Below are 24609 nucleotides of genomic sequence, written 5' to 3' on the forward strand. Positions count from 1 at the left end.
GACATCTACGCTTTCACCGAAACCTGGCTTGACGCAACAGTACCATCCAGTCAACTTTTCTGCCCGGATTACACCGTGTTTCGATGCGATAGAAATGGCTCTAATAACTGTCGTAGTCGGGGCGGTGGAGTGCTTATAGCCGTGTCAAGTAAGTTTAGCTCGTCCATAGTCACTTTTTGTAATAGCAGTAGCATAGAAAATTTATGGGCAAAAGTGTCCAATGAACAAAGTTCATTTTTAATCGGTTTATCGTATATCCCACCTGAAAGAAGTCAGGATAGCTCTGTGTTAAATTTGCATGTTGAGGCTTTATCAGAAGCTAGATTGAAAGAGCCCGCATGCGGTTTTATTTTCCTTGGTGATTTTTATCATCCGCAATTATTGTGGGTTCCTAGTCATAGCAATAGATTGGTGGTCGATTCGGCTTCAGTACTGAATATGGCTAGTGCTACTTTTTTGGACGGCACTGTATTGAACGGACTTCATCAACGGAATGGTATACAAAACCTTCAAAAGCGGACGTTGGATTTGGTTTTCACGGACGAATCAATCTAGAACAGCTCAGTTATTGAAGCAAGTGATGCCGCTGTACCAATTGACGTATAGCATCCTCCGCTTGAGTTCATCATTTCATTCCCGAGTCCGGTCGCTTTTGTAGAGGTTTTCGACCCATCTGCACGTGAATTCCGTAGGGCTGATTTTGATCTCATGAACCTTATTCTATCTGAAGTGGACTGGACAAATCTCCAAAGGTGTACTTGTGTAGATGTAGCCGTTAATTCATTCTGCGCAATTATGGACGATGTTTTTGACAAATCTGTGCCCATGGCTCGACCTCCACTCAGACCTGAACTGACCGATTGAAACAGCTGCGCTTGAAATTGCTATGAGCATTTACTAATTCTAGATGGCCATTCATAAAAATGAAACTTAACGATGCTACTAGACAATATCGGATCTACAATTGATTATGCTATCGCCGTTATGTAAATCGTACTCAAGATGAACTTTGTCGGAACCCGAAAAAGTTTAGGAATTTCGTGAATAACAAACGGAAGGAATCCGGTGTACCTGCCGAGGTACATTTAGGAGACAGAATTGCTAAATCACCTGCTGAAAAATGTGTTCTTTTTGCAAAGAATTTTTCCAGTGTATTTTCAATTCAATCGCCAACTGAAGATCAAATTAGCGCTGCTGTTACACGATTGCCCACCGATGTGTTAAATCTCGACGTGTTTGTTGTTAGCGAGGAAATGGTTTTCGAGGCTATAAAAAATTTGAAGTACTCTACCTCAGCTGGACAGGATGGAATACCTGCGTGTGTATTAAAAAAGTGTTGCACTTTATTTGTAAAGCCCCTTACTTGTATTTTCAACCCGTCCTTACAACAACATCAGTTTCCTGCCACCTGGAAAAGATGCTTCATGAGCCCAATCTTTGAAAAGGGTGATAAGCAAGAGGTGCGCAATTATCGAGGTATCACATCGCTAGCTGCCTGCTCGAAGGTCTAAGAAAGAATTGTCAACGATGTTATGTTTTCAGCCTGCCGGAACTGGATTTCGAACAATCAACACGGTTTTTTTTCCGAAACGCTCGGTTACGTCTAACCTAGCAGTGTTTACATCATTCTGCATATCCAATATGGATTGTGGCAAACCAGTCAACGCAATTTACACGGACATCAGTATTTGACTCAGTGAATAACTTAGTTTTACTTTTAAAGTTAAAACGCTTTAGAATATCTGAGAGATTATGCTCCTGGATCAGAAGATACTTAAGTAATCGTCGTCTTGCTGTCAAAATCGGATCCTTCGAATCTTCAGATTTCACTCCGACTTCAGGGGTACCACAAGGAAGTAATTTGGGCCCTTTATTGTTCACCTGTTCTGTAATGATAATAACATGCTGCTTGTTGGATGCGGAGTACTCATGTACGCCGACGATTTGAAATTTTTTTTTATCGTTAACAGCTTGGCAGATTGCCAGATATTACAGCGCATCCTCGATACGGTTGTAAATTGGTGTGCTGTTAACCTACTGGCCTTAAGAGTCTCTAAGTGCTGTATTATAACATTTGGACGCAAGAAACTTCCATTTTGGCACAACTACAATATCCAGGGTGAATTTCTACATCGTGTTGATCAAATAAAGGACCTTGGCGTTGTTTTGGATAATTATAAATGACATTTAAGTTTGACTACTGTGCTACACTTGAAAAGGCTAACCGAATGTTGGGATTTGTCATACGTCTGAGTAAAGAATTTACAGATCCTGTTCGTCTACGAGCTCTGTATTGCTGCCTGGTCCGTTCAATCTTAGAATCTGCAAATCTGGTGTGGTGGCCATTTGAAGCTACATGGGTAGCGCGTTTCGAACCGGTTCAACGGAAATTCATTCGTTATGCTCTGCGTGATCTACCGTGGGATAATCCTCGAAACCTGCCACCTTATCCACAACGTTGCGCTTTGCTTGGCTTTCACACACTGTCGGATCGCCATTCCATCGATCAATCACTATTTGTGGCTCAGAAACGAAATCGACTGTTCTTGGATACTCTCCCGCTGTAATATTTATGCCCCAGAAAGAGCTCTGCAAAATCGTGACTGGCTTTGACTGGAATCGAGAAATACACGCTATGGCGCAACAACCCCTTACGTTCCGCAAAAATTAGCTTCTTACGCAAAAATTAGCTTCTTTGATATTAATGTCTCAACTGCAACATTTAAACGCTTGATCAAATCTAACATAAGTGACCAGTTAAGAAACAACTCATTAGAAAACTCATAATGTACGTTTAGTTAGAACTAGTTTTAAGTAGGGCTAGGGGGGGGGGGGGGGGGGGAGGGGTGTTAAATATGAACAAAATTACTCAGTTTTTCATACTATCAGCTCAAACAAGTAGCTCTTTAAATTTGAAACTCTGAACGCATCTGAACAGTGCATTGTAATGACATTTGTTGATTTTTAAAATTTACTGTTAAGAAGTTATTGGTTATTTTCAGTTCCACATAGCTGGAAGGCATCTTTTCAAATAATCACAGATCCACAATTTAAAAAAAAATGAAGTAGGTAATGTTCTAGGCTTATTTTGCAGGTTTAGATGGTTATCGTGATTTTGAAGGCAAAAAGTAAATTTTAATCATCAACCAATGCTGAGAAAACACGTGTTCATAATTACCCCGCATCTTGAAAAGTATGAAGTAAATATGAACACTTCTTTGTGCGTGGGTGGAAATTATTTTCAACATAAAATCATATCACACCACATGGAGCATCAATTATCAATCGTAAAACTTTCAAAAACAACATTTTATTTCCATTCATATTGACGAGGGAGTCAATTTGTAAGATACGCCTCAAAACGATTTTCGTTTCTCAGAGACATAAATTTTGTTAATAACTGTAACTACAAAATTTATACAGTTAGGTTTGCAAGTTATAACTGTAACTTATCAATAGAATGACAGACTATCACATTTGATCAGTTTTTAGATCCTACTATGACCCTAACGGCGCTTACGGCGTTTGTTCGGAATTACTTCTTGTTCATAAATGTTCACCGCGACGACGGAGCGAAAAAAATACATGCTATCCTACCAACATACCATCGCCTACTTAAGCAATTAAATCTGAGAACTAAACTAACTTTATAAGAAAATACATAAAAAATAAAATAATTTAATATATATAAAGAACACAAACAAACTGAAAACAAATAGCATAACCCTTTCAAATAAATACCGTCAACGGGGCATAATGCAACACGTTTCAACTCCAATGGCTTCTAAAAACTTTATATCCACGAATAATCATACCGCTTGTACATCAAAAGATTCAAAGTTGATAGGACATCAAATTAACGTAGTCAGAAAAGAAAATATTTCATTTTGATTCGGATTTTGTTGCTGCGATATAGAGCTTTGTTGTTTCCTATATCGATATTTGTTTCATTCTGAATAAGGATTCTGATATTGATATATTGTTTAAATTGTTGTGTGCATGCTCCTATTTTCCCTATGCACAGAAACCCCCTTCCCTACGCCTCCTTGAGCGTTTTTTTCGCTCGGAAGAGGCGTTGGTTTCTCACCGATTCAGAACATGTCTCAAAAATCTAATGCTTTTTCTTTTTGAAATAACTAAGAAGGAAAAAAGTTGAAACCTAATTTAAAATTTCATTCTAAGAATTATTCTACAAAACGTCCAAAGGTATTCGCACGCTCATTGGTCTCTCAAACTTTGCATTACCTTTGAAAATAAGATAAATTTTAGGTATGAAAAGTACGAATGTTTATGATTCAGAACATTTGATTAGATTAGGATAAAATGCAGTAAGAATATGGAGGTTGAAGGAAATTTAAAAAATATGATAATTGCAGATAATATCAGAGAAGGTCGAAAGGTGTAAATAAGATTGACTGGTGATGAGAAATATGTAAAAACATTTAGGAAACTTGAAACGCTTTAAAAATAATTTTACCAGAGGACATAACATAAGAAAATTAAAGTTTTACCGCTTAGGTGAATCAAGTTGATTGTTTTCTGGGGATAAGATGGACAAAGTATAAATCACTTAGCGGTGATTTGGGTTTTTTTCGCAGTGCTCTGCGTGAGAGTTTGTCGTCGTTTGGTATGTGTGCGCGGTACGTGTGAATAAATTTATTTTCGAAAAACTAAATAAATGCAGTTGAGATCGTCGCAAACACGTGTGGCGTCGTCAACGGGATCCACGTGGTGTTCCTCAACTGGTGGAGGAAGCAAACTGCTAACAGCACGATGACCGATGAACAGGTGCAGCGGTCAAGTTCCCCCGGGTTCACTGCCATCCGAGTGGAACCGGACGATGCCAGTCCATGTTGTTCATCTTCCTCGGTTGTGACCATCGCGGCCAGAGAGGCTGCCTCAGTGTTTGTGAGTTCATCGGTGTTTAATAATCGTGAAGGAAATGGCATCAATAACGCTAATGACAGTGGGGGTGGCAATGGGCGTGCGGAATGTAGCGGATGTCGGCGACGAAAACCCACGGCGGTCGACCAGCTTCATCTACAACCCCTTCAGCATCGAAGACGACGATCGGAGGAAGATCAGAAAAATGCTCCGAGACTCGAAGCCGAGACCGCCGATATCAAGAGTTCCTGTCTCAGGGACTGTCTGCTGTGTAAATGCTGTATTAAAAGTGGTCAGTAGCTTGTCGTCGAGTGATTGAAGTGATTCGAAATACAAATTTTCGTTCTGAGCGTGTTTCCATTTTTATTTTCGCGACACAGGAATGGAAGAATCAACCGCAACGGTCGACAGCGAGGATAATGCATTCGAGAGTGAGTAAATATTTGCCTTACCACGTATTAATTGAACTTGTTTACCGATCTAAGATAATATTTAGATTCTACCTTTCATTGTTAGTTTGCGTATGCTAATCGTCAAACCCCCACTCGATGCCATTATTTTTGTTTAGAGCTATACTGTTGAAACCAAATGTCTGATTGTTCTAGACTTGAAGTCTGGCACAAATCTCAGTGAATTTTTCAAAAGCAGCGTTCAGTGTTTCGTAGTCAAAATGTCAATCACGTGTCCTATATTCTATTTGTCAAAAGCTCCTGGAAACTTTACTTTTGCCGTCTAGGTATAATTTATCTCTCTATAATGGTATGTGCTCATAAACTCCGCTGAAACAACTTTACCGGTTTCGTCTATTTTTCCTATATTCCATAGGCATGAGGATACGATATGACAGAGATAAGCATTATCCACAATTTGATTAGTAAATATAGAATTTTGTATTGGCAAAGGAAAACAACATTTTGAATCAAAAAATCTCAGGAAAATTTAAATGTAAGTTATTTTAGGCAAATAGACCGAAATTTGAACACATAGATACATAGTAAACAAAGTAGTAAATCTTGTTTCCTTCATCAGTTGATGAGGTACAACGACTCGTGGGGAGAAACGTTTCTCAGTGTAGTTAATTGACAGCTTCAGTACGTTGAAATAATAAACTGTAGCATGCATTCGTTTAGTACTTGCCCCGTGGTACCGTCTTAACATATATAGAGTAAGATCGTTGTTGAAGCAAAAACCCTAATTGATTGACAGCCAATTTAGAAATGATTTAAACATTATGAGTCATGAAATGATTTTTTTGGAAGGTTGCCAAGTGATGGGGAATGTTGGCATGATTATTAAACACTTTGGAATTTTTCTCCAGAAAGCACGTATTTGTATTCCACAATTTTTAATGAGCAACTGCACACATACATTTAGAGCGAAAGAAAATCAAACCGTGAGATATTTGTCGGCCTGCAATGCAAACCAGAAATTGAGGTAGTCAATAATTTTTTTTCCACCAACACGCATAAACAATCTAATGCCAAATTTGGCACACTACCCGGACTTGTTGTAAGCACATTAGTTTTATTTCTGTATATCTTGAATAGAGGATAGAAAATCGAAAAATGTCATAATCACTTCAATCACGTGTTTGAAAGTAAACATGAGGTGTGTTTATTTCCTTTGTTTTTCTTTAGATTTTGGTCGTTTTAAATATGTGATATCGTTCGCGACTTATTAAACAATTCAGTTGACGAACTGGTATTGTAAAACTTGTTGCAGTAAGACGTTACTAGTTTGGTAGCTTTGAAGATTGTGCTTCTTCGTAGACTCTTTTTGAAACACTATTTAATATAAGTTTGTCTATATTATTCACCATTTTGATCTGATTTATCGATTTTCTCAATCTGTTTTGCAAAATTTATCATTTTCAGTGCAAACTATAATTTTGTAAACACTATCTTTAACAGAATCATATTATTCGGACTTATATGTCACAAAATTTCTTAATTTTTAAAGCTGATTTTCAGGACTTGTATAATTAATGATTTTGGTTCAAATAAAAAGATGTAAAATCAATTAAAAAAAAATCACAAACCTGAGAAAGAGGTCAAAAGAATTTTTTTTTAGAAAACTGAAAACCATCAGAATTTTTTTCTATCTAATATTTTTCTAATATCATCAATCGACCATCTGTATGCTTTGATATATTCTTTTCCAGGTTTGAATGGGAACTTTAAAACTCTTATTCATTATTTTTCATTTTTTATTAAGAACAAAAATAAATTCAAAATATGAATTGAATTTTAAGCAAAAATCTCGATCATCTGCAGTGGTTTCCAATAAGTTGATTGAAAAGATAGTTCATTTGAAAGATTTTTTTTTTTTCAATTATTGCGTGAAATTGCGTTAGGTAAAGTTGAGTTTTTTTTATATCTGTTTATTCAAATATTTAAAATATTGCAATACTTTTGTTATGTTTGTGGCTCCGGAAAGCTTGAAAGCTGTCTAGAGCCATTCAATTTTATCACTTAAATTTCAAATTTTGCAAAGCGAAGTAAATCTACTAGTCCTAGAAAATTTTATTAAATATCAGTGATTAGAGCTCTCTGGAGCCACTAAATTCCGGAAGCAAATGAAAAATTCTTCTATTTGTGTAGTTATATATCTTCATAGGCTACGAAAAATTTAATTAAATTAAAGAACAAGCCGGTAACTCATATCTCAAAAATGTTAATTGTAATGCAACGCAATCTGCTACATATATCTGTTTTTAAATTCTTCAAGATCTATACAACTTTAATTGATCGGCCTTAGCCGTGAAAAGTTATGTCCTTTTTAGTAGGGACATCTAAAAATTATGATTTTTTTTATATAGATGGAAAGAAGGTTAGATGAAAAGAAAGATGGTGAAAATGAGCGGGTAGAATTTATTAAGAAACATTATTATCAAATTTTTGTTCCTCACGGGCCTACTACTATGAAGCGGTAGATACAGATAGAGTTGCATCTACCACCACACATTAGTAGGCCAAGCGTGGTCCGCCCCACAAGAGAAAACTTGCAGTGCGGCACCCCTTGTGTAGGCCGGAATTACAGGATTTGATGATGAATAAAAATTTAAAATGTGAATTTTGGATCAACAGTATGATCTCGAATAATATTCTCAAATTCTGAATACGAAATTAGCAAATAAGGATTTATTGATTTATTGTCTTTGTTGGTTTTTGTATCTGAATTCAGAAACTGAATACTAAAATATTCAATATTAGGCTCCGTCAAGGAAATTCAAGCTTATCAGAATTTTAATTAGTTCTGATAAGTTTGAATTTACTTCACGGAACCGAATCTGGTATCTTTTATTATTCAGTTTCTGAATTCAGATACAAATACCAACAAAGACAAATCAATAAATTATTATTTGCTCAAAAAATCTTATTTCGTATTCAGAATTTGAGAATTTTATTCGAGATTATACTGTTGATCCAAATTGAGAAATTTCTCCATCCTAATTCCGAATATGAGTTTAGACTTTGTATTTCAAGCATGGAGTTCTTATTCTGAAGCCTTATTCCTGTCTCTGATTATTTTTTTTTCTTTTTTATAGGAATTTAACCCATTAAGGTAATTCTTCCTCGAATGTCTCTGATTATCTTGAATTACCTTGTTCATAATTTGCGTCTGTCTAGGATAAAAATACACTGTTTTGAACGAAATTGAATGCAAACGAATAGATCAAAACGAATATCTGAACGCGAGTTTTAATCTTAATATTTTATAACAATTTTTCAAATAATTACTTATAACAAAAATTTCAATACTTGTCTGTTATAAAAGTTTTTCAAATTGGTCAGGCTGTTCTTAATATGATTTGCAACAATGGGTTTGAAGCTTTTCTAAAAACTGAACGTAAAATCTTTATCTAAATTTTAAATGAGAATTCTTATTTTAACCAGGAAATTAAAATATAGTTAGCAATGAATCAAAATTATCAATGTTCAAGCAGTTTTTTAGAAAATGTACTCGGAGCTGTTAATGTCTTCTTAATTCTTGATTTGAAATGAGAATTAGTCTAGGGTCTCTTATTTTGGCGGTCCAACCTTTCCTCTTTATCCTAGAGGAATCCAATTCTGATTATGCTTGATTTAATCATTTTCCTACTGAATAATTATTTTAAGCTTTAATTTTTCACCTTGATTTTATACAAATGTTTGTGTTTGGATCAATTGTTTATGGATAGTATGATGTAACATAAAGGCTAACATCTTCAAGATATGGTAGTTTCAAGAAGTGAAAATTTGTTTACGGTTGTTAGTTTGAAAGATGTGAGTACGAGATTCATGCCATTTTTTAAAGTTATAGATTTTTAATGAAAAATCCAGGATGAAGTGATCATTATTGAATGAGTTCCAATATCTTGCAATAATAGAATAGCGCAGGTCCGGATTGAGCTTTTGGGGAGAGCCATATTTTTTTTCATTTTATTTAATTTTATGTATTCTGTTGAATTTTGTACCAAAAAAACTAATTTGAGCGTTATTTTTGCTAAATGAAATGCAAAATAAAACTGCCAGTCGCATATTAAACTTGAGAGATCAATCCTGATTGATTCATAATCAAAATAAAGTTTCAGCTCAGCTTAGCTTAGCTTGTTTGACTACTCATATCCACCTAAAATCATTAAACCCATCATCATCACAATAAAGTTTAAGTTGAAAAAGTCAAAGCCAAAACGGAAAATCGGAATTCTCTTTTAGAAATAAAAATGGGTATCAGAAAATATAACTCCGAGTTCAAATTTTAAATTGTTGTGTAGAATGCGAATTTTAAAGTTTGAGTGGTTTCAGCTTTTAAAATTCAAATTTGAATTCTCACTAGAGAATCTCACTTAAAGTTTCAAATTTAAAATTGGCTCTGATAAAGATTCGAAACCTAAAAAATACTATGAATTACAGGGCAGCTTGATTCTACGTAGACTCGAATATCCGGTGCCTCGATTATCCGTGATTCGATTTTCCGTGCATTTTGACTCGGTTATCAGTAAAAACTTTTTTTTCTGAATTTTTAAACATTGAAAATAAATTAGAAACCAATATTTAGGCCCTAGTTTTGAAATAAATGCTATTGCAACTAGAAAAAAAAACCTTTCAACAAATTTATAAATTAAGGCGTTATTATTCTTTAAGTTTTTCCGATTTTCTTCATCCTCTTTCAACGCAATTTCTCAATCCTATATTGTTTCTATATTGGCAAACAATTTTGCTCTGTCCTTGTGATAATGGTATCAAAGCCATTCAACAAATGATTAATTCGTTTTTAAATCAAAGTCTCATGATTTTTTTATTCCTCAAAATTAACTTTGGAATATAGAACATGTGTTCAAAATAGGATTCAAATCAGAAACCAGTTAAAGGATGAAAAAGTGATTTTTGAACTTAGTAAACAGAAGATCACTTTTGATGTAAAATCGAGCGCAGAATCCGAAAATGAAATTCATAAAAATCGCAATAGAATAGTTTTTGAGTTATGCTTCAAATATAAAATTTTGGAAAAATTAAAAAAGTTCTTGTACTTAGAATCAAAAATCTCGAAATGCGTAACATTAAGTTGAAATATTTTTTATTTATTTATTTTTTGAAGATAAATAAATTTGCTATCGATCATCTGAACCTTATTTTTGCGCATGTTCAAAGATATAGTTGATATTAGTGTTTTTTTTTAAATTTTTCCAAAATTCCATATTTTAAGCATAACTCAAAAACTGTTCTAAGGGGTTTTTTCTTAATTTTATTTTCAGATTCAGAGCCAGATTTGATATTAAAAATATTGGTCGGTCAATCAAGTTCACGATTTTTTTTTAAAATTTGGTGAACTAGAGTAATCCGATTCCAGAGCTTGGTTCAGTCATCCAGATTAGAATTGAAAACCAGTATATAATGAAAAAAAAAAGAGAGAATTTAAGGCAAAGCTTGAAAAATCAATGAATTTTGTGTGTGTTTTTTTTACTACTTATACCTTAATAATATCAGTATTATTATTTTCAAATAAAATTTTCGTGTCGCTAAGAAAACGAGCAGGACCATACTTAAATACTCGGAAATTGTATGTTGGCAGAAAGTTATGAATTTGTTGTTTGAAAAATGAAAGAAATTACAAAAATGATGAATTAAGATTATTGATAAATATAAAGTTTAATTTTAATTTAACATTTTAACATTTCAGTTCATTCAATACCAATATTACTTAGATAAAAAAAGTAATAATATCTGAATAATGAATAATAAAAAACTTTGAAGCTCAATTTTCACGAATACAACTTTGATGCACTTAAATATAACTCTTTGGCTTCAAGGCCTTTATATGTCACTTGTATAGTGTACTACCGGAAACGTATCGGACTTTGACCAGACCGAACTGAGCGCCATGAGAAATTTTAAAACATTTGTAGGTACATAAATATCAAGTGCTTCGAAATAATGCTGATAGCGTTCAGTTCGGTCTGGTCGAATGCCGGCCATCTAAAGCGAATTAAATTGTTATTCTCGATGTATGTACATTAGGGTGTCCCAAAAATGCATAACTTCTGGGAATCTGGGGCATCACCCTCCAAATGGTAGATTAGGATGTGCAGAATAAAGTTTTGTATGGGGCCGACTAAAAAAACATGTTTAGAGGTTCCGCAAGTGTGATCTCGAAAAAAGTCCACTTTCAAAAGATTTGATTTTAAATAAATTCTGGGTCCAAAAGTTTTCATGAAATTTATATATTTTATTTTTTTTTAAATTTAGTTTAAGTTAAATACTACACGTGAAAAATGAAAAATGAACCAAATTAGTATCAAAATGTAAATCAAGCAAGCTTTTTTTTTACGCAGTGTTTTTTTACGCAAGTATTTTGATTTTAAAGTAGATATTTATTAAGACAAATTTGATAAATTAAATAAAAAATATCCTAAATTGTGATTTTTATTGAGGATTAAACCGTGAATAGTGAACATGTTTTGTTCAGCAAAGTTTAAGTGCACAAAAATCCGCATCCTTTGATGGCATTGGTATCAAAAATATTTCACGCTTGGTACACATTTTGGTCAGTTGAATACAAAATTTTTGGACCAAAAAATTTTTTTTTCTTGGAATAAGCTTGCTTGTTTTACACTTTGATACAAATTTGGTTCATTTTTAGTTTTTTACGTGTAGTATTTAACTCAAACAAAATTAAAAAAATATAAAATATAAAAAATTTTATGAAAATTTTTGGAACCAGAATTTATTTAAAATCAAATCTTTTGAGAGTGAACTTTTTTCAAAGATCGCGCTTGCGGAACCTCTAAACATGATTTTTTTTAGTCGACCCCATACAAAAGTTTGTTCTGCACATCCTAATCTACCATTTGGAGGGTGAGCCCCCAGATACCCAGAAGTTATGCAATTTTGGGACACCCTAATGTACATATGTATGTTTCAACATTAAATATTCTAGAACTTTAGGAATTGGTGTATGCTTCTATAGCAAAGCAAGTTATAAAGGCCTCTGAGAAATATTTTATACAAAATATATGTTAAGGTTCACTGGGGTAAGTGAGGACGTGGGTTAAGTATGGACGATGGCTATTAAAATAATACTGTGTGCTTTTTTTTTAAACTTTTAATGCAGAATGATAAATTTATTTGTAATTTATGCAATCATTGTTAAACATATACGATTTCGACAATAAAGGATGTTTGCAGCGATTGTCACAATAGACTGAGTCGATTTGGGGTCATTTTTGAATTTCTCAAACCCTGGGGTCTTAAAAGCTTCGTTTTGGTCCAAAACTCATCCATGATTTTTTGCAGAATTTTTAAGTAACGTTTACATGAGTAAATTTGAACTTTTAGGTTTGTATGGGAAAATTGAATATTTTGTACTGAAAAATCAACATCATTTTTGTTTCTTCTGTGGAACCGAGCCTGCTAATGGTTTTTGTGCCAATTTATAAATTTTTGCAGGAAATTTTCCGCTGAACAACTTTGTCGAATATGATAACTTCGTATCTTTTTAGACAAAAAAGTTATTAACTTTTTAACAGGTGTATGTCTTTTGGCATTGAGAAACAATAAATTCAATTGCACCACTGCTGGGTGCCTAGCGAAGTATTGCAAGACCACTTTTCATGCCAAACTTCGTGGGGCACAAGCAGTGGTGTCAATTGAACTCATGGTTTATCAATCCAAAAAGACATACCTGTTAAACACCTGTTAAACAGCTAATAACTTTTTTGTCTAAAAAGATACGAAGTTTTGGTTTTCGACAAAGTTGTTCAGCGGAAAATTCATAAATTGGCACAAAAACCATTAGCAGGCTTAATACAAAATATTCAATTTTCCCATACAAACCTAAAAGTTCAAATTTACTCATGTAAACGTTACTTAAAAATTCTGCAAAAAAACATGGATGATTTTTGGAGCAAAACGAAGCTTTTAAGACCCCAGGGTTTGAGAAATTCAAAAATGACCCCAAATCGACTCAGTCTATTGTCACAAGTCACAACTATCCGGAGTGAAGCACCTTTCACTAATAGCTACTTTGCCACTTTCTGTCATTCAGAATTTGAATCACGAAATGTGATCAAAGTAACCACAGGTCTTTGTAAACGAAAAATCAGAAAAATCAGAAGTAGAGCAAGTGTGTTAGTGAATTGTGTGCCAAGGTAAAATTGTGAATCGTTTAAGCAAATATTGTTTGGAAATCCTAATTTTTCCTAATTTAGTCAGTTAGTTTAGATACAAGCAGTTTTAAGCGGTAGGAACCATCTCTAAACCATAACTGTACACGTGCTACCAAAGTCATCCATTACACTAAAATAAAATATAAACGAAACGCATTTAACTAAATGAAATCCTAAATATTGTGGCAATTAATTTAAGAGCTTGTCTTTGCAATTCTATCATTTAAGAAATTTATTCACGCCATCGAATAAACGTATTGTTTTTTAAAGGTCGTTTGAACAAATCGGAAAATTCTGTTCTTATGTTAGTCGCTCACGCAACAGCGAATTTTTGTTTACTTTCGATTTTTATCTTCGAGTTTAATTGTCGTGCATAATTTTCAATTGTAATTTTCTCGTAAACAATCTGGCTCTAGACGACAAATTCCACATTCAAACAATCCTTACAAGCTAGGAAAAGAAACGGCGATTTAAAATGAAGAAAAGAGAGATTTTTTATGAAACACTAAAATTTTGTCACCAAACCCTGCTTGGGATAAGTGAGGATGGCTTTATACAGGCTTTATATTTACACATTTTTTTCAATTTCTTTCCGAATACAATGTCATACAATATCATATTTGCCAAGCATTGCACCGCCAATGCAGTTCCGTCACTAGAACCGGTATGAAATTAGCTTTTTTTTTTTGCATATAGTTTTATTGCCTAAACCTTACGTTAACGTACTCAAAATCCAGTACAAAACTGAGCTTACTTACTTACTAACTTAATGATCCCGCGCCAATCCTCCGGTGCATAGGGCCGTGGCAAAAGACCTCCACTGTTGACGATCCGGAGCCAGCGTCTTCACCTGGTCCCAGTCAAGATTCTCGTCGACAGTTCGGATTTCAGCGGCTAGGCTTCGCCGCCACGAGTTCCTGGGCCTGCCTCTTCTTCGATGACCATCTGGATTCCAGTCAAGCGCCTCTCTGCAAATCTCGTTTTCATCTTTTCGCAGCGTGTGCCCAATCCATCTCCACTTACGTTCGAAAACTGAGCTTAGGTGTAGGAATTGTCTGAGAAAATCTAAATTGATAAAAAGTTCGAAAAACAGCTTCCTTCGAAAAGTCGTCATAAATTATGTTTTTCGTATTTCAAAAATCTAAAGATGCCAAAATGTGACAAATTATGTCCACTTTCCAATTCACTTTTAAAATTTTTTCTACTGTAACAGGAACAGCTTTGGCGGTTGATTGATTGAAAAGTACGACATATATAGCTTCTAACTTCAGCTTTCTCAAGCACTAAGTGAAATTTTTTTCGGTTTTTAAATAACTGATTTACAGCTTTTTTCCTGAAGCGTGTTTTTTCATAAATTTATTTTTGGACTTTAAATAACTTTAAAATTATTGATTGTAGCTGAATATTGTCTGAAAAACATATTTGAGTCGAGCTTTTCAAAACTATAAATTTTGTAGAAATCGGTTGAGAAACAAGGGAGTTTTAGCGAAAGCGGTGTTTGCCGTCATTTGACCGCTCGCGGCATGAATAGGTATACCACATGCGTTATTCGAAAACCGCAACACTTAAAAAAAATTTTAAAATGCAAAAATACTTGCATTTTAAAAATAAAAATAGTCCTGTCGTTAATTTTGCGAAAAATTTGTTATATAAGGCGAAATCATCATTTAAAGTTCAAAAACCGTCATTTGACCGCCTCCGGTACGTTTAGTGTTAACTATCTCTATAAATGTCAATTTTTTTTTCATAATCTCACATAAGAACTGGATGCTCACGTATTAAAGCAGAATAAAGCAATTGTAAGGATACTGGTTTTTCAAAAATGTTTCAAAATTAATAATTTATTTAACTGATCCAACTTCAATAGTCAAACATAAGATAAATTTGTGTTAATATTTAAAATCAGTCAGCTGAAGTCTCCGCAAATCGTCATTCATCGTTTTCCTATTTTCATTCCAATTTCTGTCTTCCCTCGAGCGGTATTGCAACTCAAATTTATAATAAAAAAAACCTCTCCAGTATGTACACAGTACATTGACGTTCATTTCACCATCAGCAGCAGCAGCAAGCAATCCATAAGTGCGGTGGGCGGAAAACTTTATTTTCATTAATTTTGTTTGCCACCGTTTTTCTTTTTTTGATCTACCCACCACTCCCACCGGTTGGCATCGAGCGGAAGTTGGCGGCGCGGCGGTCGACGGCTGGGTTTAATAAATTTCCACGGCACAAACAGCTGCATGTAAAATTGGCATAAAAATCCAGCTGTCACATTCCGCTTGAGAATCGCGCGTCCAAATTGGCAATGTCCATTTGTATTTTGTGCTATTTACTTTTGCTGGCAGAAGTCGTTCATGGATTCTGCTAGGATAACGTTTGAATATTCAACAACATAGATCAAAAGTATTGCGGAAATCAATGTTTTTAAATGCAGCGAAGCAATATTAGCGTTATTGGTTAGTCGACCAAGGGTAAATGGTATCTACAATTCCAATTATGTTTCTTCAACCTTGTGAACTATCTTTGAATTTTCATAATTATTTTTCTGCATCATTCCAGGTATGCTACAACTTATTCGTTATTATCAGATCGTCAATTTTAATCATTAGGGGAGAATGAGGATACTTGATCCCTGGGGATACTTGATTCCTTAGCTATATCTCGAAACTGGAATGTCTTACAAAGATCAAATGTTCTAGAAAAATGTGCCAAAATAAGCAAAATAACAATGCTTCTAGTTTAAAAAATTTTAACAAAATAATTGTTTGAGTAATTGAACTTTGTGTGAAAAATTTCACAAAATGTAACTTGAAGATCTTTTTTCATCACTTTAAAATGTTCCTTACATAGGAAAATTTAAAAAAAAAATTTTGTTCCAATGTATCAATCATTCGAGCGTAGAATGAACTTCATAATGCCATATTTTCAAAGCAATGGAAAACTCTCAACTTTTTTCAGAAAAAGTTTTCTAAAATGTTGATTATGGGTATAATTGATCCCCTAGAGTTGGGTACAATTGATCCCCCTTCCAAACGGCATATTCTTCTTTCGGATTGATCGTTATGATTGCTGATCACGAAATTACTAATATTTATCCAAAAACTAATATTTAACAAACAATTGTCTGAAGAAAAGACCAAAAATATTTAATTTTATTCTTAATTATAAAAAATAGCGCCTTTAAGTATGCAATTATTTGCATTGAGACAAAGTTATAGAATTTTCTTCTTATTTTTGCTATAAATTGTGAAATGAGAACAACATGACCAAAATAGTAAATTAACATTCTATCTTAGGGTTTTGTTTGATTTTTATACAAGGATTAGAGCTTTCTGAATAAAATATCAAGTCTCCTTCAATAGGGGATCAAGTCTCCCCTAACTTCAGAAAAAACGCAATTTTTTTACTCTCACGAAAATGCTTCTAGTTCATCAACGGGTTTAAGTATCGTTCTAATTTTTGGAGCATAGAAACTTGAAGTTACAAGCTGTCAGAAAATGTCAAAGACGACGAGTTGCTAAATTTTTCCAAAAAGATATGGTGAAAATAAGAAAAGGGGATCAAGTATCCCCACTCTCCCCTATTGATTTGTACATTTATATTAAAGATTCCTATTTTAAAAAAATTGTCAATTCTTAAATCTTATTTCGAATGCATTAAGTCAACGTTGAACATTAATAATTTTACATTATATAAACGACTATTGGTTAAAGATTCATCACTTACTAATTTGTTTAACGCCATCATTAAGTGTTATTTATAGACTATTTTTATGTTAAATTCTATCTTTCCAAGAAAGCTGAAAACTAGAAGATAAAGCAAAAAACTTCCGAATCAATTAGTGTTATGCTGCATACCCCGCAATCGTAGAAAATCCTTGGAGACCCGATGTCAGGATGTCGGAAATGTCGGACGGTCCCATTAGCAGATGATATTTAAACAATTATCGTTCTAATTTCCCCCCCCCCCCCCCCATCCAGATCGGTGTTCAATGCCATTTCCCCCCGAGACGCGGTTTTGCCACATTGTGTTTGTTTGGGTTTACAACATTTCAATTGCCAAACAATGTAGATGTATGGCTGTATGTCGTACACTTTATTTTGATGATCCCACTCAAAGTACCGCATTAAAAAGCTATCGGAAGCATCACTCATCACATTTTCCGCAGCTCCATGTCGCCAAACAACATCCAGCATCATCGCCATCATCATCATTTTCCCCGTTTTGCAAATCTCTTGTGGAAAATGTACGCGATGAGGAGCTGTTTTTGGCATCGATTTGCGATTTATTAACCTTGAAAATATGCGAGTGAAATATTTTGCGAGGGTTTATTATTGTTATTATGTCCAATAATGATGATGATGTAGAGTGTGTATTTTATTTCGAGAACGAGCAGCAGCGAGTATACATATATTTTCCGGCTTGTTTATGTTTTTGCTGCTGGTTTCTCACGAAATTTAGGGAAAACAGGTGATGTTTGAGGAGCGCGGCCAAACATCATAAAGTGGGCTTAAGGAAGGTGGATTTCAAATGTTGACAACACAAACAATTTTTTAATGCAAAAAAATCTTAGTCTAAGCAAAATTTTCCTTTAAGTGGCTCCAGAGAGTTTGGCTAACTCATAGGGCATAATTACTCCCTAAAACCTCTTAATTTTGGCATATTATTTGCAAATACTATTTATTAAAACAATACCTCAGAGCTCATATTTTGCTAACTAAAATATTGGCTTCATGGAAAAGGTTGAATTGTCATAACGGTCTCTGGAGCCACTGAACATCTACTAAAATGCACATAATTTAAAACATTCAAATTACAGTTGCATTCAAAAAGTATAAAATCGCTGCAGAGCAACGCACAAACTTCCAACTTTGATAGAATGCCACAGCTGATAGCTCACACAAGCTAGCTGCTAGATAAACTTTAAAACTCTTCATTCAATTAGTTTTGAACATTTCGCGGGCTCTAGGAAGAAAAATTCAGTTGTCATAGGAAAAATTGAGATCGCCTCACAAAATTAGCAGTAACTTTGTTAACTATCACGTTTTCATCTCAAAACTTGGTGCGATTATGTAAAAAAGCACATTCTAGTAGGTATGTGGTGAAATTTGATCAAAATCCTTCAACGCGATCATAAGTTGAAGCGGTTTGAATATGAGGTTGGTTTCGGGGTAAAAGGCGATTTAATTCCTATGGATGGATGTATGATTTTACAGATACTAAAAGGCTAAAGAGGCTTTTTAAAGAGGCTATAGTAAACAAAGAGGCGCAATCTGATCCCTTTCAAAATAATGAGCTTGCAACCCTGCTGTAAGACTTTTCGTCTCTTTGTTTACTATAGGATCCTGAGGAAAAACTACCGAAGTTAATCATCAATATCATCTTACATCATTGTAAAATGATCCAAGTTGATATTGAAAAAATGATAAAATGATCATGAATGTGAAATTATCATGAATTTAAACCATTTTGAGAATGAAAAAAATCCAACTGCAAAGAAGATGATAAAATTTGGACATATACTAGAATGTAGTTTTTTACTTAATCTCACAAAATTTTGAGATGAAAACGTTAATTTAGACAAAGTTACAGTTTATTTTGTGAGGCAGTAAATATGAAATTCCTACTATTTACTTTTTCTATGACAAATAGCTGACTTTCTCTTCCTAGTGCTCGCAAAGTGTTCGAAACTCATTGAATGAAGAGTTTTCAAGTTTATCTAACTTGTGTAAAAGTTTAATGAAAAAATATCAACTGTGAGAAAAATGGCATTCTCTCAAAGTTGGAAGTTCGTGCGCTGCTCGGCACGATTTTATTCTTTTTTGAACGCAATTGTATATTTTCTTGCAACTTATAGATTTATAAAGATTGAAAGAAAAACCTTACTAACCAAAAAATAAACTCCATATTTGGAGTAGCTTAGATGAAATAGTTTAGTTTTGGGTTAAGTATTAAATATTTAATTGAAGTTCTTGAAACCAAGGTTGCCGAAATAACATAAAACTGTGTATTCATCACAGAATCTGTCTAACTTACTAACGAACTAACATCAATTCATTGCTAAGTAAATGATTAAATTTCATATTTAAATGTTTAAATTCAATATTTCTATCGTTAGATAGAAAGGTATACACAAAAAAAAATTATAACATTATACAAGGCAGAAACGCTTAAACACCTAATTTCATTATATCTTAATTAAAACGGTTCTAATTTTACATCGATTTACATCTACACTGCCGGCCAAAAGTTTGGATTCACCCTCTCAAAAACATGAAAATTTTGATCGGCCATAACTCAGCCATCTTATTACATATTGGAATTCTTTTGATCTCATTCAAGAGAACAAAACCTTCCTATATGTTGTAATCAAGAAATCTTCGGAATCAATCAGGGCTTTAACGAACTAATTTTATTCAGATTTTGATTTTTAGTTTGACAGTTAACCACCCTCTATTCACATCGATTGCTTAGTTACAATATTAATTTGCAAAATTACCACATCTCCTTTTTTTTTTAAATTAAAATAAAAGCAAATTGTGTGGCTGCTCCTCGAAACGAACGCCATCATTTGAAACTTGGTAACTATTCTTCCATACAGAATTTTATCCTGAACCTTACTCTGTGTCGTAACATTGTCCTTGTATAATGAGACTTCCTCACTGCTATTGCTCATTATCACCCTGTTCGATGTGATCGACAAAACCTTTCTTAAAGTCGCCCATGTTGGAACCGGATTCGACTTGCATTATGAATATTTAGTTGAAATATTTTTGGAGACTAACATCTTTAGAACTTTAGCTAAAGTTTCATCATTTTCTGATGATTTTATCCAAATAGTTCGACCGTTAAAAAAATATGCAAATTTGTTTTGACCATAACTTAGTTGTCCTACAAGTTATTGAACATCGGATTGGCTTATTTGCAAGCTTAGAAAATGCACTTAATTTGAAAGGCTCAGCTCAAAAAATATATCACAAATCATTATCATCAGAACGTTAACCAAAATTAGAACATTAGTTTTTAAATGAGTATGAAGTTGTGATAACATAAATCATATGATTTTAACATTTTTACTTTCAAGAACTATTTCATTAGTAAGTGCAGGTCATAAGCTTTCAAATATGCATATCCGATCTGCAATAAATTGTAAGACAACTAAGTTATGGTCAAAACAAAATCGCATATTTTTTTACCGGTCGGGCTATTTGGATAAAATCATCAAAAAATGATAAAACTTTAGCTAAAATTCTAAAGAAGTTAGTCTTCAAAAAATATTTCAACTAAATACCCATTAAGCAAGTTCAACTCATTAACTTCCAAATCAGCTTACCAGATAAACAACATGTTGTTTGATAACAGAGATACGCGTGGAACAAATATGCATGTTTTAGACCGTTACACCTGGGTGATCCCAAACTTTTGAACGCTGACTTAAGTAGCTATTTAATATATTTTAAGTATATTGCAAATTTTTCGCCCAAAATTAAACAAATGCGTTTTAGTAAGTATGAAAAAAGGATTCTAATGCAATTCGAATTTTGAAATTTGGTCCACCCCACCCTGAGATGATCAGGTTTGAATTTCATGTTCGTTTTTTGAAAAATGTCTCAACTTTAAGCTAAATTTAAGTCTCAATATTAACATTTTGTCAAATACATACAAAGAGGATTTTGCTCTCGATCTCAAGAATTATAATATGTAGCGGAGAGTGGGGTAACATAGGCCATAGGGAAACGTGAGCCACTCTAAATATCTTAGCTGTGTGTTGAGATAAAAATCTCAATCCATCTGTCATCGTTGTCGCTTTGCGTAAGCATGTTTTTCTATATGTTGTCGACTTATGTACGCATCATATGCTCTTTTTATTTTACTAGCCTAGAAAAATGTACTTACATAATTAAACAAGCACCCGCAAATTGCATCCACCTGGAGACCTAAAGTACATAACAAAAATTTGCTCATAAGCTAATGATATTAGCTTTGTCATGTTCTTGCACGTGGAAAAGGAATTTTTGATGAAACATAAAAAAGTCACACAAACCAATTTTCAAATCATAGCTTTTGGGGTATTTTGGGCCACCTATATTTTGGTGGTTTTATACACATTCGGAATTTAAAATACGTTTTTCCTATCTGCAAAGTATTTTTATGTCAAATAAAGAGTTATGAAAAATATTTGTTCCATTTTTTCCAATGCGATAGAAACGAACATAAATCCTTTATAAGGAATTTTGCCGAAACGTTCGCGAGCCAGGAATTAGGAACTATTCGATAATACACAACTCTCTTTTTTATTTCCTCATCTGAAATTGCTTCAAAATATCTAAATGAATTATAAAATTTCAGTTTTGGATCATCTCATAAACTTTGCATGTTATCTAGTCAATTTGGATTTAGTGGCCTATGTTTCCCCACAGTTTTTCAAAATCCTAAAGAAAAATACTTTTTTTCTAAACAGTCAGAACTCGGGATATTAATGTATTTAAAAAAAGCCTCATTTTATCTTTAAAAATAAAGAAGTAATGTAGAAAATTGAAAAAGTGGCCCGTGATACCCCACTTTCCCCGAATAAGATATCTGAGATATGGCCGATCAAAATTTATAACTTTAAAAGCTACATTAACCAAATTAAGCAAAATATAAAAAATCCAATGATTCATAAAATATTGTAACCAAACCAGTAACTCATGTTCCTAAATTAAGATCGTAACGAAACGCAATCTATAAATTTTAAACTTCGTAAAGATTCAAGCAAATTTTCAAATCCTCATTAATTTATTAAAAAAAAAAAAATCAACAATTCGATACCCAAATTTATATTTCTCGTACCATTCCATTGGATTGATTTTTGTACCAACTCTATCGCACCTGGTGTGAATGAGGTAAGCGTACAGAAAAGTGTACATGAGTGGTTTATATTTAGACAAAAAAAAAACAAACCTCGGCCTGGTGACAAAACATGGCAACATACACATATCGTAGTAAAACAGAGCAGCATGGTGAAATTTTTTTTTCGATACATATGTATCTTAACGGTTGTAAAGTATTTAGTGGCAGAACATGATGAAAATTGAAAGGCAGGTGAAAAAGTTGCACTGATTGGAGGGATGACACTGTCAACATTTTGCTCAGCGCTGTAAACATCTGTCGATGCCACTAGATTGATTTGTTTCACGTTCTTTTGTTAAATTTTAACAAATGGGCCAATGTCAAGGTGTTAATATTAGCGCGTTTTCTAACAAAAAATTGTGTAATCGAGCTTCGAACACGGCCCGTTCGGTTGTTGTTTTTTTTTTTAGTTGAATTAAGTTGATACATTCCACCCGTCTTCAGAATAACTACCTATAAACAAATTCAGAAAACATACTGATTTAATCCTGCTACTTCAAAAACAGTTAAACGGTTTACTCAAATAATTTTCAATTGATTTTGATCGAATTAGGTACGCAATCTAGCAAGGGTTAAAAATCGAGTCGCTAGGTAGATGCCCGAATGGATCAAAACGCAAACCATTCCGAATCATTCGAGAGCAGAATGATTCCATTTTGTAACATTAGGGCTGTCCCAACGGTGTATGCAAAACACGGTTTTCGACCACGCTAAAACAATCCGGCTGGCACCGGTGGCGTAAATCGCTGTTTTAGCACAGTTATTGATTTCAAAATTCCCAACAGTTATACGCCTTTGTTCCAAATACATGCAAATTTGGAACAGGATTTCAAAATATTCGACAGACCGATTTAGTTCACGGTGAGAAAATTTTAGCCAACAATGATTTCTTTCACACATGTTTGGGTAACATGGGCGATGGGCGCGCTCGCAGTCCCGGTGTACGATTTCTCGTGTGTTAAACAGAGAGAGAAATAGCCTTCACTCCAATTTCACTCCGATTAGCTGTCATTCTTATGGAAATCTGTGTAAGAGTAAAGAGCAGGCTTTATTCTTTTAAGCAGGCCCAATCCCAATTGGGTGTGATAATAGTTTCAGCGTTCTAAAATTTGAAAAAAAAAACGAAGAGAAAATTTTAATACTTTTTCGATGAGGTAAATTAGATATTTAATTGTTTATGTTTATTGTTTGTTCTATAATTTTTGTTTTATTTGAGATATTGAGAGATTTTAGTTTCGTATAGATTGCTCGAAGTTTTCGTCAATAGCAGCATATTTTTCTGTATCCATACATAAATTTACAAAGTGAAACAAGTTTTTGTCAAACAAAAATGTCGACAAATCAAAGGAAAATTTCCTTTGACTTTGGGATAAACATTTCTCATTCCTTTATCAATGTCAGCAATAACTTTAAAAAAAAAATTGCTTTTTCATTTCATTTTAAGAAAACCTTATTCCATTGATTCAAAGCAATTTGATTGAATTAATTGAAGAACTGTTCCAATTTAGCTTTTTCCTCGTTGTGTAGTCATTTTTGCTTTTAAATTAATGTAGGGTAAGTGAGCCCTATTTTGGCATGGTCCTTTTCTTGGCATGCCAACATGTCTTTTCATGTTTTTCAGGTCCAAATTGAGCTTAAAAAATTTTGAATATATTTTCATTGCGAAGAGAGTAATTTGTTTCAAATCTGTGCATACCGATTTTTTTTTATTGTTTGTACTTTAATAAAGAAGTTAATTTTTTTTTATCTGCATCCGAGGAAATTATGATGGAAATCACCGTATGAAAATCAGATGAACTCACCTTTCTAGTGCAACTGTTAAATTCATATGCGATTTCAAACGCGGACATTCATTTGAAAAATTGGCAATAAATACTCATGCTTACAGTTAAACTCGTCAAAAAATCAAAAAATACTAAAGAGTGAATATTTATTTAGGTTTTGAATAAAAATTTGAAACTAATTTTGTTCCTTTTCTTGGCATGCAACTTCAATCGAAATACACCACCAGTGTTGGAAGCTGGAAAAAATACATGTTCATTAAAGAGGTATTTTTGGGCTGATGTTTTCCCTAAAACTTCATTTAAAACTACGCACAAATGATTTCATACTAATTGGGTTAAAAAATAAGACCGTTGCTATCAACTTAAGCTTCGAAATAAGTTGGAGAACATAAGTGATTCGACTAA

At 33.6% G+C, this 24609-nt stretch overlaps 1 protein-coding gene across 2 annotated transcripts in view; it reads left to right on the forward strand.

The window, feature by feature from the left end:
• LOC129755218 (Kv channel-interacting protein 4) overlaps positions 1 to 24609 on the forward strand; it is a 181809-nt gene that overhangs the window by 16269 nt on the left and 140931 nt on the right. For both annotated transcript variants that reach the window (XM_055751601.1, XM_055751602.1), the window contains exons 2-3: positions 4599 to 5176; positions 5265 to 5315. In XM_055751601.1, coding sequence (XP_055607576.1) covers positions 4774 to 5176; positions 5265 to 5315 — 454 coding nt within the window. In that variant the 5' untranslated portion in view covers positions 4599 to 4773. The remainder of the gene's footprint in view (positions 1 to 4598; positions 5177 to 5264; positions 5316 to 24609) is intronic.

Source organism: Uranotaenia lowii, chromosome 3 (assembly GCF_029784155.1).
Source record: "Uranotaenia lowii strain MFRU-FL chromosome 3, ASM2978415v1, whole genome shotgun sequence".
NCBI lineage: Eukaryota > Metazoa > Arthropoda > Insecta > Diptera > Culicidae > Uranotaenia > Uranotaenia lowii.